The sequence below is a fragment of the Larus michahellis genome, chromosome 1 (assembly GCF_964199755.1).
Source record: "Larus michahellis chromosome 1, bLarMic1.1, whole genome shotgun sequence".
In the NCBI taxonomy this organism is placed as follows: Eukaryota; Metazoa; Chordata; class Aves; order Charadriiformes; family Laridae; genus Larus; species Larus michahellis.
In genome coordinates, this window is record NC_133896.1 from 202,932,179 (window position 1) to 202,950,090 (window position 17,912).

General features: G+C 43.0%; 1 protein-coding gene across 4 annotated transcripts; it reads left to right on the forward strand.

The window, feature by feature from the left end:
* The first annotated feature begins 4,928 nt into the window (after positions 1-4,928).
* On the forward strand, positions 4,929-17,466 carry LOC141736013 (gap junction beta-6 protein). Of its 4 annotated transcripts, none has more exons than XM_074569636.1 (3): positions 4,929-5,068; positions 5,503-5,621; positions 15,655-17,466. In XM_074569636.1, exon 3 carries the CDS (start codon positions 15,677-15,679, stop codon positions 16,466-16,468), a length of 792 nt encoding a protein of 263 aa, XP_074425737.1. In that variant the 5' UTR covers positions 4,929-5,068; positions 5,503-5,621; positions 15,655-15,676; the 3' UTR covers positions 16,469-17,466. The 4 variants fall into 4 exon arrangements, with proteins under 4 accessions (XP_074425737.1, XP_074425728.1, XP_074425746.1 ...); XM_074569627.1 differs by having other exon boundaries at positions 5,503-5,577; XM_074569618.1 differs by having other exon boundaries at positions 4,982-5,119; positions 5,503-5,577.
* Positions 17,467-17,912: the final 446 nt, after the last annotated feature.

Consider the following 17,912-nt stretch of genomic DNA (forward strand, 5'->3'; position numbering starts at 1 on the left):
TCAGGAGCAGCTTTAGAGGAATCGCAGCATGGTGGGTTACCGTGGGACACAGTGGTGACAGCTCTGGCAGGAAAGTTGGAGGCAGGCCCAGGGCTAAAGACAGGGAAAAACAGAGGAGAAGGAAGAGGAAAATTAGAGGATGAGTGAGAAAAAGCTCCTTGTAACAGAACAGAGAAGCAGGAAAAGAACAGAGGACCGGAGAGCAGGTTGGTACAGGGGAAGGGACAGAGACAGATAGCATGGATTAGGAACCATGAACCATGCTGGCAGTCGGCAGCAGGAGCTTGCTTATTCAGCAAGTCAGGCGGCAATTAATTAAATCAAGTCAGGCAGCAATCAGTCAGTTAAATCGGGTAACAATGACTCAATTAAGTTGAACTGGGGAACAATGAACTTATTACATCAAACCAGGGAACAACAAACTAATTAAATCAGCTGGAAGCCTCCATGAATCCATCCAGAGCATGGGCTAGGTGCCACCAGAGCTGGGGACTCTCGCTGCAGCTGCCCGCTCCAGGAGAAACATCACAGCAGAAACTGTGCATCACTGCTGACAGCCTTTCTTGTCCCCCTTTGCCCAGAGCAAAGAAGGACACGGCAGACTACAGCTGGTCTTTTGAAATATTTGTAATAAACCAAAGGGGTGGGGAGATGGAAACTGTCAGCTCCCAAATTAGCAATAGCATTGCAGAAATTACTGGTCTGCCTAAGGATGGAGAAAGCTCTGCCTTTCAAATCAAGCTGATCCTGGATATCCAGAGCTGTCAGCTTAAGAAATTAGCTGACAGGCTTTGATGCATGTCTGACGATGATTTGTCTACCCTACGTAGCAGGCAGGAGAGGTACACTTTCCAGTGGCGTCCTGGAGGAGCGTGGCCATGTACTACAACAGCTGCCTCTGTCCATTTAGAGGTATAAAGCGTAAATCATATGGATTGGCGTGAGCCAGGCCGGTCAGGTACTGGCAGTGCTAGGAACCATTTTCATCCCTTTGTTGGAGATGTGCCTTCCCCCATATCATTTGGGGTTGGGGTGGGTTTTTTTGCTCTCTCCTGTTCCTTCTTCCATTTCCACAAGCAGGGAGCATCACTGAGCTTGCCAAGTTACCTCGGCAGAAAAGCACCCAGTATGTTTCTCTTGGGATATTTCATGAATACCAGTTAACTGAAAATAAAAAAGGGAAGGTCTCATTGATAAGGACAACCTGAGGTCAAAAAGATAAGGGAGACAGACATCTGCCCCATTATTCAAAGAAAGTGCAGTCTTAATTGTTCTGCAAGAGCACCTGTAAAAGGCCCTTGCAGGTGGGAAAAAGTACTGCTTGTCATAGCAGTACAAGTGGTTGGGGAGCTGTAATGGTTAATAAACAGTGATATTACATGGGCAACCTTTGTGATACCACACATTGTCATTAAAGTAATTGTATTGAAAAGGAAGTGACTCTCTGGGTGTCATTTCTGGCTAGATGAGGTCTTGGGATTTGCCAAGAATGCATAAATCAGGAATGTTGGCCAGTAAATTAAACTGAACAGAAAAGCTGAAGAAGAGCAGCTTCCTGAGCAGCATACAACAAGGATGGGGCTTGATCCCAGACTTCGTATATAGTATCAGTACCACATGTATGCCTGCTGTCCCCTAATAAATGTGCCACAGGAGAACGTGCGCTTTGAGACACACCTGCACAACAGTTTCGTACTGAGGGACTGGACTTAATTTTCTTTTTTCCCCCTTCTGAACTGATAAATAGTCAGAAGGCAAAAAGAGTCTAATTAGAGATGTGAAGGTCTGGAAAGGAACCAGAAATTTTCAGGAAGAAAAACGTCCTGCTTCCAGTCTTCACCACAATGTTGTAAACAGAAAAGAAATTTCCTGCTGGTTTTTTTTTTCCCCTTTTCCATCCCTTCTGAATAAAAAGATGACTGAGAAGTTGGATTTGTTTGGTACAAATCTTTAATCTAATGAAATCCAGGAAAACGAGGTTAAAATTCCAGTCAAAAGTGGTAGTCATCTCAGACTCTGGTTTGATTAGAGTGGTCAAGAGGAAAACTTGTATTTTAAAACACCAGTATTTTAAAAAACGTGCTCATCATTTAAATGATTTAAATGGTCAGCCTTGCCTGTGATTATGAACTTTCATGTGACGATATGCATTACCAAAGAGACTGGCCTTTAGGCTTTATACCTAAAGCTACTCTTGGCCATCAATGTTATGTTGTGACAACTCTCCATATTTTCCAAAAAATGTACTTATGAAGATGTTTCTTTTGTACTTGCATTATCATGTGAGGCATCTGGTGACACAGAATTTCTGAACCCTGTAGCTTTAATTTTCCTCTTTGTTTCTATGTCAGTAATAGATGTTTTCTATGTTTATCTGTCTCATCTCCCTTTTTACTTAAAAATTATGTCAACAAACAAAATACACTCATGCACATTATAGTGCACAGCTGCAGCTATTACAGGAGGAGGGGGTGTCATCAAGCAAAAGTAATCAATTTACATGTATTCATTTCACAGGTTTATCAAACTACTTCTTACATGCTGGCTAAATAATACACAAAACATTCCTCATCTGTAAAGGATTAAGTACAATTTAGCTCTGATTACTAAGTAGTCAATTACTAAATATATTTTATTTTTTCCCCATAATTAAAGAAAAAACCCTGGGATTAAAACCAGGAAACTCTTTTTTTGTTCCTGAAGTTTACCGCACTGACACATCTCTCGTTCTTTCCATCTAGTGTTCCTAGCATCATCACTTATAATCAAAGAGCATGATGATGTTACGCGGTCAGAGAAGTAGCATTCAACAGACAAGAGACGAAAAAATTATCCAGCAGAGGAGACCCTGGCCCGGTGCTCGCCATCATGGTTCCAGCTAAAGAATGCCTAGTTCATTATTGTCTCATTTTTGAAACACAGAACATCCCCAAAGATTTTTTCTTTGCTGTCAGAATTGGGTGGTTTTGCCTTGGGATAAACAACAGGTATTGGCCTCTAACCATAACACCCTCCCAAAGCCAGTGCAGTGAAGACCTGATCCAAGGCAGCTCAGAGAGGTCCACGCTGTACCTCTGCCTGTGGATCTTCTCCTTTAGTAATTTCATAGGATCTTTTCTCCACCAGCTTTTCATAATTCTTTTCTTACTGCAAAAAACCTCTTTTTGGCAGCAAATGCAGCCTTGAAAAGCAACACAAAACCCAAAATCCTCCACTGCAGCTAAATATACCTGACGTTTAAAGTATTTTGTCCTTGGAAAGTCAGAGATGGGACGTGTTTTACTTTTTCAAGTAAAAATCAACCTGGAAGTTGACTGGAGAGTTCCAGATGTCTCATCCAAAGCTTTTCTTACATTAGGAGATGGGCTTTTTCAAAGTGCAGACACGTGGCCAGGTCCAGAGCCACCTCCCTTCCTCACACAAGCTGTACACATGAACCTTAAACGTCATCTGAACACACAACTCCCACAGAAGTCATCGAATACAGGAGGACTCATGCCTCTGGTATTTATTGCTTGTCTAGCTCAGCGTACCATCGTGCACCTTGGGACTGGTCCTACCGTTGCCACAGTGAACTGACTCCAGCTGCAGCAAGTGATGGGTCCCCCATGGATGGGGCATGACTATTGAATGGTCCGAAATAAGAGCTGACCCTGCTTTGCCCAGGAGGTTGGATAAGAGGCCTCCTCAGGTCCCTTCTGAGATGAATTTTCCTATGGTCCTAACACACAGGTTGCATAGATCTAAGTGCAAGGGTAAGGGGTGGTGGAGGAAAGATGAGCACCACTGAGACAGAGGCTAATGTTTAAACCACAGCTGATGGCAATTTGTTGTCCTTCAAGTATAAGATTGAGTAAATCAATATATCCAACTGAATATCTCCTTCAAGTATAAGAGTTGCTTGTGCTAGAAAGTTCTACCTCTTCCTCCTGAGCATGAGATGAATTAAAGCATTGACTTTTGGCTTCCCTGGGTTTATTTTTATTCTAGGAAGTAGAGATAAAGGACAGACAAATTTAGCTGGAAATCGTTTATTATTTGAGCCCTTATACTGGTAAACAAGTGTAAAGACATGCATTTTTCATCCAAAGCCTGAGCCAATGTACTGTTATTGTTGCAGTTGTGCTGTATGTTTTCTTTGGACATTTAGTTAAGAGGATTCAAGACCATTTATTTAGTTGGATATGCATGTGAGCAACATGGAGAAGTTCAGTTTCGGGCACAGATTTTTGAACCCAAAGTAAATTGTCTCCTCAGCAACTGTATTCCTTGGAAACAGAAAACTTTCCAAAACAGGTCTTTGCACTGACAAATATCTGCAGCTTGGTGAAAGCCTGCGAGCTCGCCGGGCACTGCTGCAGCATTTCAATCGTACTCGAAAACAAACCTGAAAAAAGCCAGAAAACTTCTGGCTCTCCCTTCTGCGTTTGGCCAGAAATTCCTTAATGATTTCCGGGAGAAAAGGCCTGTTTGGGTGAGGTGGGGGTTTCTTTCGGTCCCAAGGCCCTTTTAAGTACCTGGATTTAACAAGATAGAAATACGACCCTGTTATCTTAAACAGATATGCGCTTCTGGAAAAAACAAACAAAAACCCGACAAATCTACTGTTAATTTTGTGTGCCTTTCCCTAAGCAGCCCCTGGGCGGCGGGAAGCGGCCGGGGGCGTCCGCCCCCCAGCCGCATCCTGCCGCCCGCGGGGGGCCCGTAAGCCTTCCCGCCCCCTCTCCCAGCCTTAGCTCAGCCATCCCACCCTTCGTTTTGGCCATTTTTCCCTCACCGATCGAAGCCCCCGCTCTCCATACTTCCCCTCCCCCGAGCACGACGCTGGGGACTAGCGCCCAGCCCCGCCCCGGCCTCCCCACCGCCTCCACGGGCGGCTGGAGGAGCCGGAGGCGGGCGAGGGGCGGGTTAAAAGCGGCGGCAGGTGAACGGGGAGGGACCTTAAAGCGGCGGGGCGGCGAGGCTGGGACCGGCCGCTTCTCGGGCACCACCGGACCCGCGTTGAGCCCCAGCCGGGAACTCTAAGCGGTGGGGCTGACCTCCCCCCGCGGCTGTGGGCACCGCTGAGGTGAGGGGCGCGGCGGGACCGGGTGAGCCGGCAGCGAGGGAGGCCGTTTCTGTGAGTCGAGGGCCCGGTGTGCGTGGGGGGACGTGGTGAGGCTGGCCGGGCCCCTGTACCCCTGCTGCCATACTTGTTGCGCCCCAAGGCGGGTTGGGGACCTTCGGCAGTGGAGCCGGGAGCTCTGCCCGCCGCGGGGAGGGAGCGGGGCCGCCCGTGGAGGCGCGCTGGGCTGGCGGAGGAGCGCGGTGTGCGCTCCCCCTTCCGCTTAGACGGGATTTACCCCCGCAGCTCTGGGTTTCGCTTCCCGAGCTTGAGTATGAGGGGGGGAGTGATTGAACCCCGCGAGCGTTTTTAATTGGGGACACTCTTGTCGCTGCTAATTATCCATTTAACCCCTAACGATCCTCCCTTTTTTTTTTTAATTCATATACTCCCAACAGCTCTTTGTAAGTACGTTATGTGAAGTACTCGACCAGCTAAAACACCAAGTGAAATACAGGCTTCCGCAATTACAGGTAATTTGCGACACGCCTACAGATGTTAAGAGAGCTGCATGGAGGTAAACAGCTTGCATCAGTAAAACTGACAGGTCCTGTGAGCGTCTGATCACACACTGGAAACATTCCTCAGAATTACAGGGGGAATAGGAAATGCGAGGTGTGAGTCAGAAATAAACGTATTTTTGAGTATCAGGCCTGGATAAGATCGCACTAGGTGTGAGCACTCAAACCCTTAAATAAAAGGCGAGGGACATGTTGGAGTACGGGCAGGGGTGTGCGCTGAGCTGACAGCAGTAGCCGGTAGCTGACTGCGTTCCTGTGGTGTGTATTTCCTGTCATTGGGCTTTCCCAGGTTGGGTGTTACTTTTCCAATCTCTTGTGTTGAAGAACACCCTTTTTTTCCTCCCCCACCCGCCCCCCAAATGGATGAATTAATTTCTTTGTCTTGTGCTCCATTAGTTTTCTCAAATGTAGCCTGGAAGTACTCTTAAGAGAACAGGTAAGGGGTTGAAAGAAGGAAGTGGCCTTTTTGTCTTAAGAATGCTCTTTCAAACCCAGTTTTTGTGACTGTGGTTACTAATGAGACTGCATTGGCTGTGGCCTGTGTGAAGTGGTACGAGGGTTTGGGCCCAGATTCTGTATGGGATTAGCACAATGTACATGTGTGTTTTGAGTTGACAGCAGAATAAAATATATTTTCATCCTTGATTTTGTTAAAGAAGTTATACGTGGTTTCTAGTATCTCTTCCTGGAAACCCTGCTTGCCAGATACTTACCTTGAAGAGCCCCAGGGGAAAGGCAGCAGGATGTGCATGTGGTTGTGTTAGGTTTAACTTAGAGGACAAGGCAACGGTGGGCCAAGCCTCAGCCTGGAAGAAGGAGGCTTTGTGTCAACTAGGCATTGCAATGTAATTTTCCAGGTAGGATTTCCAGCACACAGAGGTGCGGAGCCACGAGGTTGTACCCCTACTGCATGTGTCAGAGTTTCTGGGAGACTTCAGTCCCCAGAACTGTTAGTCCCATAGTTGGTGGAAGGACTACATATCACAGAGCTTAAAGATGGAACAATAAAGAGCCATGAATTAAAATATTTCTCTGGAGGAATTAATTCTGTTCTGACAGGGCTAGCTCACTCAACTTTCTAAAGCTTCGGCCTCTGACTGCTTTGCATCCCTTGGAGCATAACCCAAATAGATTACCCGGGCAACCTCATTTAATTTGTGCAAAAAGTGATTGTACAGTGAAAAAGGTATAGCAGGCTATCTCAGTAGCTGGAAAAACAGCAGCACTCTGAGATATAAGTACAAGTTATTAATAACAGTTGTTGCATCAGCTCAGTTGGTACCTGTGAGTACAAGTTGATTCTTTCTGTTATTCATATGAATAGTTCCAATGAAATCAGTGATCCCAGAAAGTGTACCAAACAGGAGCACGGGTGGAATGATTGTTTTTTTCTTTTGATGTTTTTCCTTGTTCTCTTCCTCGCTGCTTTTAATTGTTATTTAATGATGACTGATGAATTATCTGAAAGGAGGAGATCTGTGACTCTTGCCTCGCTAAACACCAGTTTGTGTAAGGAAAAACTTGAAGTGATGATGTATGAGGAGAGATAATGTGCTGTCAAAACAGAAGGAATGTGTAACAAGAGAAACGCATCTCCTATTAGTTGATAAAAGAAAGTTGAAAACTAATTCTATTCCTTATCTCATACAAATGTTTCTTCCTGTAATAGATTTTTTTAAAAAGGAAAAAGCAGCTTTTGTCTTTACCTTTGGAAAAAGTAATAACAAAATACACACTCAAGGAAAGGTTGCATTGCAGTATAAAATCTTAGTGTTTATAAATTTAATTGGCATTTCCAAAAGGGTGCAAGTTCTGTCTTTGTGGGAAAGAGACAGTGACTTTCCAGTTTTGAAGTGGGAGTGGGCAGATTTGCAGAGGGGATGTAGGTATTTGCTTAAGTCTGGGGGGAAGGAAATAAGAATTAAATAACAGGTTAAAAAAAACAGACCATAAAAATGTCATAATGAAAAAGTTGATATTTTCATGACTGGGAGCAGGGCACAGTGTGTATAAAACTTTATTTTAAAATATGGGAAATAGGACACTTAGATCAGTGAAGACATAGTCCTCAGGAATTTGACTTTCTTTCAAAGTGAGAAATTTATAGCACATTCTGAAGGAAAGGTTTAAAGGGGAAAGTGGCTGACAGGAGCCAAATTCTAATAGGATGTGTGCTGTCTTGTTACACCTTCAAGTGTAACTGGCACTTCTAATTTTCTGTTTTCCACAAGTGGGGGGAATTTTGTGCAGAGATGTTTTGGAGGATGGTAATCCTCCAATTTACAGCTGTAGGCTGGTAAAGTAGCTATGGGTATTTTCAAACATACGTGGAAAATGATTTAACTCATGTAGGGGCATGGATATGGGGCAGTCATAAGAGGGTCATTGTGGGTAGAACTGAACCCTTAATGCTGTTGATATTTAACTAGCATATTTTTTTAACGTTTAACTGCATACATATTGGGTCCTAATCTGTTGTGTTAAGGGCCATATCTGGATTTCACACTGGGTTTAATTAGAGCACAGAATGCCTCCTGTTTTCATGAACTTGAGTAGAAGAAAAGTACAATGCTTGCAGTGTTCAGACCTGCAACTGTCAGAGGTTTCCTGTTGCTGATTAGTCTTTGCCTGTTCTTGTGTCAAATCAGATATACTGTAATACCTCTGTCATGGCTCTTCTGTTCTCCAGTTTCCACTCTGATGTGGAGATAGGTGCTCGGAACAAAGTTTAAGAGCTACTAGAGAGAACTGCACAGGCTTTTGTGATTGTTAGACATCTCTTTTGATCTTTATTCAACTCTTTAGGAAAGAAGTAGAGTTGGTGATATTTCAAAGTGTTCCAGCTGCATGCTCTTTGGCATTTAACATACAGCTGCAAAATTAAATAGGTGGAAGCTGCCTATAGGAGTGAAATTCAAGCATTTTGTTTGCCAAAGTCTGAGTTCAAAGCTGCATCTTCTTACAGTTTGAACTATGTATTAAAGCTATAGCAATGTAGGGAGCTGTGTTCTTTTTCAGGTAGCAAGAACATCCTCGATGATTGAATTCAAGCTTTGTACTTCCAGCTTTGAACTGGTACTTATCTGTCTTGGTCCACTGATAACAAAGAGTCTGTGAAGCCTGTAATTGTAGTGGAGCATTTCAGAACAGCCCCGTGAGATGATGAGATATTGTTATCCCCAGTTAGTGTCTGGGAAACTGAGGCATGGGGCAGGCTGACAAATTAGGTAGGAAGTCTGAGAAAGTTAGCAAGTAATTGCTGTAGCCTGTATGCCAGTCTGTCTTGGTGAAATAAAAGGATGCTGTCCTCGGAAGACGTTAATCAATATTTATTAGAAGCTTCTTTGGTTCAGTCCTGGCAATGCTACTGTTCTTGTGGTACAGCACCAAAACTAACTCAGCAATAGGAATAACAAAATCTACTTGCTAGCAATTAAGTGCTTGCTGTTTTGTTTAGCAATAAACTAGATCCCAGCTTGTCAGAGTGACAATACAAAACTGCTGAAATCCACATTTGTGTGATCTTCAAATCTGGGTATGAAACAGCATATATGGTATAGATCTAAGACACCTTGATGCTAGTTATCAGCCCATATGTGAGCCAGTGCTCCCAGCATAACTGCTTAAATCAGGACCCAAAGGGAAAGTTGTATTAGCAGCACCTTTGAATGCATGCTGGACCTCAACGTACAGTAATACTTCTTGCATGAAGTTGGGTCATAAAATAATTTTGGTAATGGTCTTGGGTCTGATGCAGCTTAGATGTTCTAAAGCTTTTCTATGGCAAAAGTTCTGCATTAGAACTGCCACTCTGAGGCATTTTGAGTTGTTTTGTGCCCAGCCTGTGGGGTGGGGAGTGGCACTCGGGACCAGTGATTTCTGTGTTTAAAAATTATCTTGGTTAATGCATTCCCAGTTGGGATAAAGTGACTTTTGTCTTGGCAGACTGCTGATCTTGTGTCAGTATCTGGAGGCACTGCTGAAAGTGGTGGAGTGTCACACCAAACTGTTAACTCTTGGTACACCCTGCACTAAAATTCTGATAGGAGTGGAGGCATCATGAACACCCTCTACATTTCTGTGTAATGCCAGTAGAATAAGTAAATTGGTATCAAGTTTGTAGCTGTGGGGAGAAGGGTATAATCTTAGTCTGAATTTATGCATATGTTGTCACACTGTGGGACCTCTTCTTGACTGGGACTCCTAGGTGTTCCTATGGCATAAGCAAATATAGTAACACTTGCTAATGGCTACTTTTTTTGCTTGATAATAGCAAGCACCATATCGTGTATGTGAAAGGAATGTATCTTCTGTTGTTTTTATCTTCATTGTATTCTAGTTGTCATTTGCTGAAGCTGTGGATTTAACCATTGACTAATGATTTCCCAGTATAACAGTCTTTAAAAGAGTAGGGGAAGAAAAAAAAGCATCTGCCAACTAGTTGTACTCTTAAACACAGGAGCTCAATGGTAATTGTCCTCAGTGTTGTGAATTGTGGGGATTTTCACTGGGTGTATGCACAGCACTGTGGTTGAGGTTTGGTGTAGGCTTACAGGAGCTAGCTTTTAAGTAGAAGGCAGTCTAGCTGTGGCAGCAGAGTTCAAAACGACACTGCCCAGAAGCTGGGGAACTACAGATATAGTTAAGCTGTAATTCTCTTGCTGCTGTCTAGCCTACTAGTATGTGTGTGGGAGGCGAACACAACCCCCCAAAAAACAAACCCAAAACAAACCATCTGCTTATGTGCTTCTTTGTGATCATATAGAACCATTTGCCTCATAACTAACTCTTCAGTGGAGCATGGTGATCTTTTATGATTGTCTTTAACTGCTATTGTAACAGCCATATACTATTGTAATCCTCCGTTTGTTGAAATGGAACGGAAAGTTCAGCTTGTAGGAGAACAGAGATCTACGCTGAGACTTGGAAAGGCTTATTTTCATGCCCAGTTGCAAACTTTTTAAGGAAAATTCAACACTTAAAGATAATACACTCCAATGTTAGAATGGGTTCTAAATGTTCAGTTATTCAATCTCATTCACTTCAGCTATCTTCTGTTCTTCCCAGCTTCTTTCTTTATAACCAGTCCTTCATTCCTACTTTACTTTTTCCCCCCAAAATTCACTTGAGTCTTTAACTTATTCTTGTACTGTACTGTACTTGGTTCTGAGACAAGCAAAGCAGGTAAGTCCTTAACTGTCTATGTACTGTTATTTCTGCAGGCATTTAGCTGTACTTGCTCACATAAAAATAGTATCTGGACTGGCCCTATGAATAGGCGGGCGTGTTGATCTGCTTGAGGGTAGGTTGGCTCTGCAGAGGGATCTGGACAGGCTGGACCGATGGGCTTAGACCAATGGTATGAGGTTCAACAAGGCCAAATGCCAGGTCCTGCACTTGGGACACAACAACCCCATGCAGCGCTACAGGATTGGGGCAGAGTGGCTTGAAAGCAGCTCGACAGAAAAGGACTTGGGAGTGTTGGTTGACTGCCGGCTGAATATGAGCCAGCAGTGTGCCCAGGTGGCCAAGAAGGCCAACAGCATCCTAGCCTGTATCAGGAATAGTGTGGTGAGCCGGACTAGGGAAGTGATCATCCCCCTGTACTCGGCACTGGTGAGGCCCCACCTCGAGTACTGCGTTCAGTTTTGGGCCCCTCGCTACAAGAGGGACATTGAGGTGTTGGAGCGTGTCCAGAGAAGGGCTACAAAGCTGGTGAGGGGTCTGGAGGACAAACCTTATGAAGAACGACTGAGGGAGCTGGGGTTGTTTAGCCTGGAGAAGAGGAGGCTGAGGGGAGACCTTATCACCCTCTACAACTACCTGAAAGGAGGTTGTAGAGAGATGGGGGCTGACCTCTTCTCCCTGGTGACAAGTGATAGGACAAGGGGAAACGGGTTCAAGTTACGTCAGGGGAGGTTTAGATTAGATATTAGGAGACATTTTTTCACTGAAAGGGTTATTAAACATTGGAATAGGCTGCCCAGGGAGGTGGTGGATTCACCATCCCTGGAGGTGTTTAAAAAAAGGGTAGATGGGGCACTTAGGGACATGGTTTAGAAGTGGCTCTTGTCAGGGTAGGCTAAAGGTTGGACTCGATGATCTTAAAGGTCCCTTCCAACCTCAACAATTCTATGATTCTATATAAGGGTTACCACCCTATAACGGGAAGTGGCTTTCCTGCTTCCTTCTCCTTTGGTGAGCAAGACAGTTAATATTTTACTTGCAAGTAAAAAGGTCTTAAAAGCAAGTATCTGGAAGAAACATAGCCAGCGTTCATGAGTCAACATCCTAGCTTTTGAGTAAGTTGTGAGTAAATGAGCCATCACATCAGTACAGATAGCCCAAACTTGTTTAGCTGGAGTGATCTGCACTGATGGCTTAATAGGCTTAATATGGCTCTTCACGAGAGCCATACATGGTTAACTTAAATTCTGCTTGGCTCACTCTGTTTATTGGAGAGAGGTGGGCACTTCGTCAGTCTCTGAATTGCCTTTGTTAGATCCTCTACATTGCATTGACAAGAGCTGTTTAAAGCCAGCTAGTAGGAAACGCTGTGGCCAAAGTATTTGGATGGAATTCAGACCTGAATACGGCCCTACAATCTTAACTGTGCCACCCTTCAGGGGTAAGATAGTGAGACTTTACTGCTATCTGATTAGTGCCTGTATCAATCTCTGGAGTGACCCAGGAGTCACATGACTTTCCACCAGCATAAAAACATGCCTGAGAGGCCGTGAGGATACAGCAAGAAGGGGCAAAGGTTGCTGACTAGATCTGCAAGGAGCAGGAAGAATACAGGGAGCTGAAGAGATCATTGGAGGATTTGGAAAGGTAGGGGGGAGGGTTTGGGCAGATACGAAAGACAAAGGGATTTTTGGGAAGGGAATGAGATGAAATCTCACTGGGAGACTTGGGGCAAAAGGCTGCTTCTCCAAAGTGAGATGGCTTTTTCTGCATTGATCCAGGTACAGACATGCTTTTGCTATTACTGAAGCACCATATTTTGGCTTAGCAAGCACAATATACTCCCAAAGGAGATGGAGCAAGTCAGCTGAAGAGTGGAGTTTCATGATATATTTTCCTCAGCAGTAAAGCTTTGCCAACCCCTCTTCCACGCTGACTGTTTTTCTTTCCCATGCTTTGCAATGTGCAGCCTGTTTTTCAAACAAATTGCTTTTCAGATGCTTTGTGGGTCTCAGCTCTAAAGCAGATTGGTGAATTGGATTTGGTTTAAAAAAAAAAACAAAACACAAAACAAACAAAAAAACAACCTCAAACAAACAAAAAACCCAAACAAAACAGAGCATACTAGTACTGCTAGTACTGGGAATAACTTTTGACCAAGCCTGCTGGTTTATAATGCACCCCCACAATGTTGTAGGAGGTGAACTGCAGTGTGACTTCAAGAGCAAACAGTGGTGGGGAAGCACCTTGAGCTAACTTTGTCACTGAAGGCAAGGTACCCTTTAACTACACCCTGAGGCACTAGTGTATTTTGAATCCCCTTCTGCCCTGGGAGATAGGAAGGAGTGATTGCATGTGGAAGCAAATTCTTGCGAAGCTGTGGTAACAGAAAGGCAGCAGTATTGGTGTACAGCAGAGGTGAAGTGTAAGAAATGAGGCTTATCAGGAGGGGATACACAGGGTCCACTTCTCAGCCTTTCACACTGTTAAGGAGATGGCTGACAGGCAGAGAGAAGGAACAGTCACTGAGAATGACTGACAATTCCACCACTGACTGGTGGAATTAAAGGATGGGTGAATGATGTGTGTAATACCACAATTTACATGGTGTCAGTCTTCTACAGGATTTATATTCAGCTGTGCATAAGTATTTCTAGTTATAATACTTATAGTGTCATTTTATAAGTACTGTAATTGCAATGTGTGTGTAACAGTAACAGAGAACACTAATAAAAACACTAATAAAGTTGTAACTGTTCTTCTTTTTAACATACAATGATCTCCAAAGCAGATCCTGAAAGAAAGGCTGGTCTGATTGATGAAAGATCAGATGGCAAAAAAAGGGGTGGAAACAAATACTTGAAAAGCTGGCTAGTATGTTTTGTAAGCATCTCTGGTGTTAAGGGTCTTTCCTGTGCCCTCGTAGGGTTGTTAACCTACAGAGACTTTCTCTATATCTGTATGCTAATAAGAAATAAACTGTCGTCTTGGAAAAATAATGTAGGAGGGTAGGAAGGTAACTCTGCTTCCAGGGCTTCCATCTTCAGAGAGATTCAGACGTAACAGTCCACATAGGTTTTGCATCCTGAAGGAGGCTCAGGAAAGGTTCTCCCCAAGCCAAAGAAAGTCTTGGGTCTTGATTGTTTTTTATCTCCTGAAGTATAACCCGTCACAGTCAACCAGCATGATCTGAGGGAACCGTTGAAGGGAGATTATACTTCCATTCCAGTAACTAAAGAAAAAAAAAAATAACCTTGTATTCACATAACAATTAAATATCCTTATTTTCCTTGAGCTGTTGTGTACTTTGACTGATGCTCTGTATTATTGTATGTGACTTATTGATTATATATAATTCTGCTGTAAAGTAGAAAGGTTTTTGACATTACTCAGAATGGGAGTGTGACACAGAAAACAACTGCAAAGAAATGTCTTCATTTTCTTCCTCATGCAATGTGATACAGCTTGGATTTAGGAAAATCTTAAATTCTGTCCATGATGGATATGATGACCTTTGCACTAGTGGCTGCTCTTCTGTAGAAACCTTGAAAATGTGATTTTTTGCTTATTGGTGCCCTGTGCTGTAAAAGCTGAACAAAGATGGCTTCTGAGGTACAAACGAATTAACAAAGTTGAGGAATAAAAACCGTCATGAAGAATTTCAGAGCAAAGAGATTTGTGAGCGCTTTTAGAGGTCCTGGCAGACCTATCTGAAGTGGAGGGGTGGGGGGCTGAAATGCCTCTGAATGCTCTCTCTGAAAGGCTATCGTTTGTGGAAACTGAGCAAACCCACACAATTGTGGTGTTCCTGGGGAGGTATGTGGGAGACAAAGGTGAAATCCTTTAATCCATTACAGTCATAGTACTTTGAAACTCACCTGCTGGAAACTGTATGCTTCTGTTGAAAAGTCTCTGAGGTACTGCTGGGCTGTCTGAACTCTTCAAATGTTGACTTTAGCACTCTCCCAGCCTCTGAAATGTCTCTAGGAGTTATGCAGTGTGTGTTACGAGGGGGGGACAGATCCAAACACCTGCCAGGCATTGACAATGAAGGAGTCTTTGTCTAGTTACCCAAGGCTCTCTTTGTAGTTGATGAAGAGAAATGCAATTTTGGGATGAATCTTTAAGCACTGACTTTTTTAAACATCCAACTAGAGATGGATAATGACCAAGACTTCACTTTCATTGCCTCAAGTTGTTGTGGAATTTGCTTCAACTAATAATACTGAGCGCTACAGTCACTTTTTTTAAATTTGTGAATGCTGATTATCCAGACCTGCACATGGAAGGTACAGAGCATCAGCAGCAGTTCCTCAAGGTCTCTCTTTATTACTGGAATGTACTCCTGAAAACTTTGTTTACACTTCGAAGCTAAGGATGGGCCAACTTGGCTTAATTTATATAGGAATTCTAGCAGTCTAACACTTTATTTTTTTTTTAACGTAACGTACCTTACTTTTGGCTGATGTCATCTTCTAATCCTCTGTTACTGTTACCGAACTACCAGAAGTTGTAGCTTTTAATTTAAAGCTGTTTTTCATCAATTTCCCGTGTCTGCTTTTCCTACTTAATGTGGCCAATAGCTGCTTTCGGTTGGCAAATACACCTAGAAGTTGAACGAATGTGATACCATGGGTGTAATCGAGTAATGAAATATTACCTGCTGATGTGTGATTATTGTTTATGACTGCCTGTAGGTAAGCCCACTGTATCAGCAAAATGTTACCATAGCCGGTGAATATGCTGCAATTATATGATATTGCCTTTTTTTATACCACATGCTTGATTATATTTGTTTCCTGTCTTGATTAATCTTAGTTTTGTTTATTTTTCTTGTCTTAGGTCAGACGGTTAAAACAAGACAATGGATTGGGGAGCTCTGCATACCATTTTAGGAGGTGTAAATAAACACTCCACCAGTATCGGGAAGATATGGCTCACAGTCCTGTTCATCTTCCGTATCATGATCCTGGTTGTGGCTGCAGAGAGAGTTTGGGGAGACGAACAAGATGATTTTGTCTGCAACACGCTTCAGCCTGGGTGCAAGAATGTTTGCTATGATCACTTCTTCCCCATCTCTCACATCAGACTCTGGGCCCTGCAGCTGATCTTTGTTTCCACACCTGCGCTGCTGGTGGCCATGCACGTAGCTTACAGGAGGCATGAGAAGAAAAGGCAGTTCAGAAAGGGAGACCAGAAATGCGAATACAAGGACATTGAAGAAATCAGAAAACAGAGGTTTCATATTGAGGGCACCTTGTGGTGGACATACACTAGCAGCATCTTCTTCAGGCTGGTCTTTGAAGCAGTCTTCATGTATGCGTTTTATTTCATGTACGATGGGTTCCGAATGCCTCGCTTAATGAAGTGTAATGCTTGGCCCTGCCCCAACACCGTAGACTGCTTTGTTTCTCGACCTACTGAAAAGACGGTGTTCACTATTTTCATGATTGCTGTGTCCAGCATTTGTATTCTTTTAAATGTGGCTGAATTATGTTACTTACTGACAAAATTTTTCCTCAGAAGGTCTAAAAAAGCTGGAAATCCAAAACATCACCCCAACCACGAGAATAAGGAAGAAACCAAGCAAAATGAAATGAATGAGTTAATATCTGATAGTTGTCAGAACACAGTTATAGGATTTTCAAGTAGCTAAGGTGGTATCAATGCTGGTGTTCACTCTTTTTGGAGTGAATGTTCTTTGTTTAAAGGCTGCAAACAAAATTTGTTATATGAAACAATTTAGGTTGGGCGAGACTTTGATGCATAGTGTCAGATGTCAATTATGCATGTGTCTGAAAAAAGGGCAGCCTAAACATGTGAAAATTGTGTGAGGATTAAATAGGAAAGTGTATCTTCCTATGAGTATTCTTACAAGCTGACCATGACAAGTGGGAAATCTACTAATACCTTTGAAAACTACACGCAAGAGCAATAAGAACAAAATTCTTTCCAAGCTAGATATTCTAGTGTTACAAGATGTTTTGTAATAGTGATAGTTTTTATTTGTGAACTGACAATTAAAATATTTTTCTAAAATCTAAGATTCCATGTTACTTAAGGTGTTATAGTACACAACTGAGTGTGTTTTTTGTTTCTTAACCAGGCATATGCAGATGAACCCTGTAATACCACATCCATAGGGAGGAGACAGCGATAGGCTACATCTTTACAGCTTTGCAAGCGCTGCTTCAGTGTGGACAGGTAGCTTGAGACATTTGCGCACACACTGCTGGTCGTAGGGGAAGCTTTTTGAAAACCCAGCGTCGTGTAGTGTGGATAATTGAGGTAGCAGCTCCTGAGTGCAAAGTCATGCCTAAAACCAGCATGAGAATGTAGATACAGCCTGAGTAGACTTGCTTTAAACATCTAGCAGATCTGGTAATTATACCAATCTTTTGATTGCATACTGCCACTTTTATAGCAACATACATAACTTTATGTAAATGTTTGTCTCTAATGTATTAGCTGTATTTGTTTCTTTATGCTATATCACATCATGGAACTCTTTTGGTTTTGATTTGTTTGCTTTTTTGTGGTAGACTGATGGTGCTGTTATGGAACTAGGGGCTCTTTGGTTTGAAGGACATGGAAAAGTAAAAACACTGGAAACAGAACAAGTCTTCTGAATAAAAGGCAAACACTTTAACCTTTCTCAATGTAGTGAGAGTCTGTATGTGAATGCTAGTGAAGTCTTAAGCAGGACAAGTGCTGATGAATTACTGTTTTCAAGCAGGAAATCTACATCCACAGTGCATGTAGCCCATGCGCTCCCCTCATTCCCAGCCCGAGCACTGATGCCCTGATTCTCTTGTCCATGCTCTAACAGAGGTACACATGTAATTCCAGTGTGTTGGGAGTATGTGCGTGCAGGAGGGGTGTGCTGTCGAAAGCAGGGGCTCCCGAAGGTGAAAGGGGTGTGTGTAGTACAAGACCCTAGCTATAATGTCTTTTGTGTTCCCTATTTTGGATCTCTTCACACCATGATAAAAATGTTACAGACACACTGACCTCAGCAGAGTTGGTTTTTTTTTCATTTTAACACCAGTGCAAGTGGATTAGCTTTATTGTTTTTGTATCACAGAGCTACTCTTTCAAGG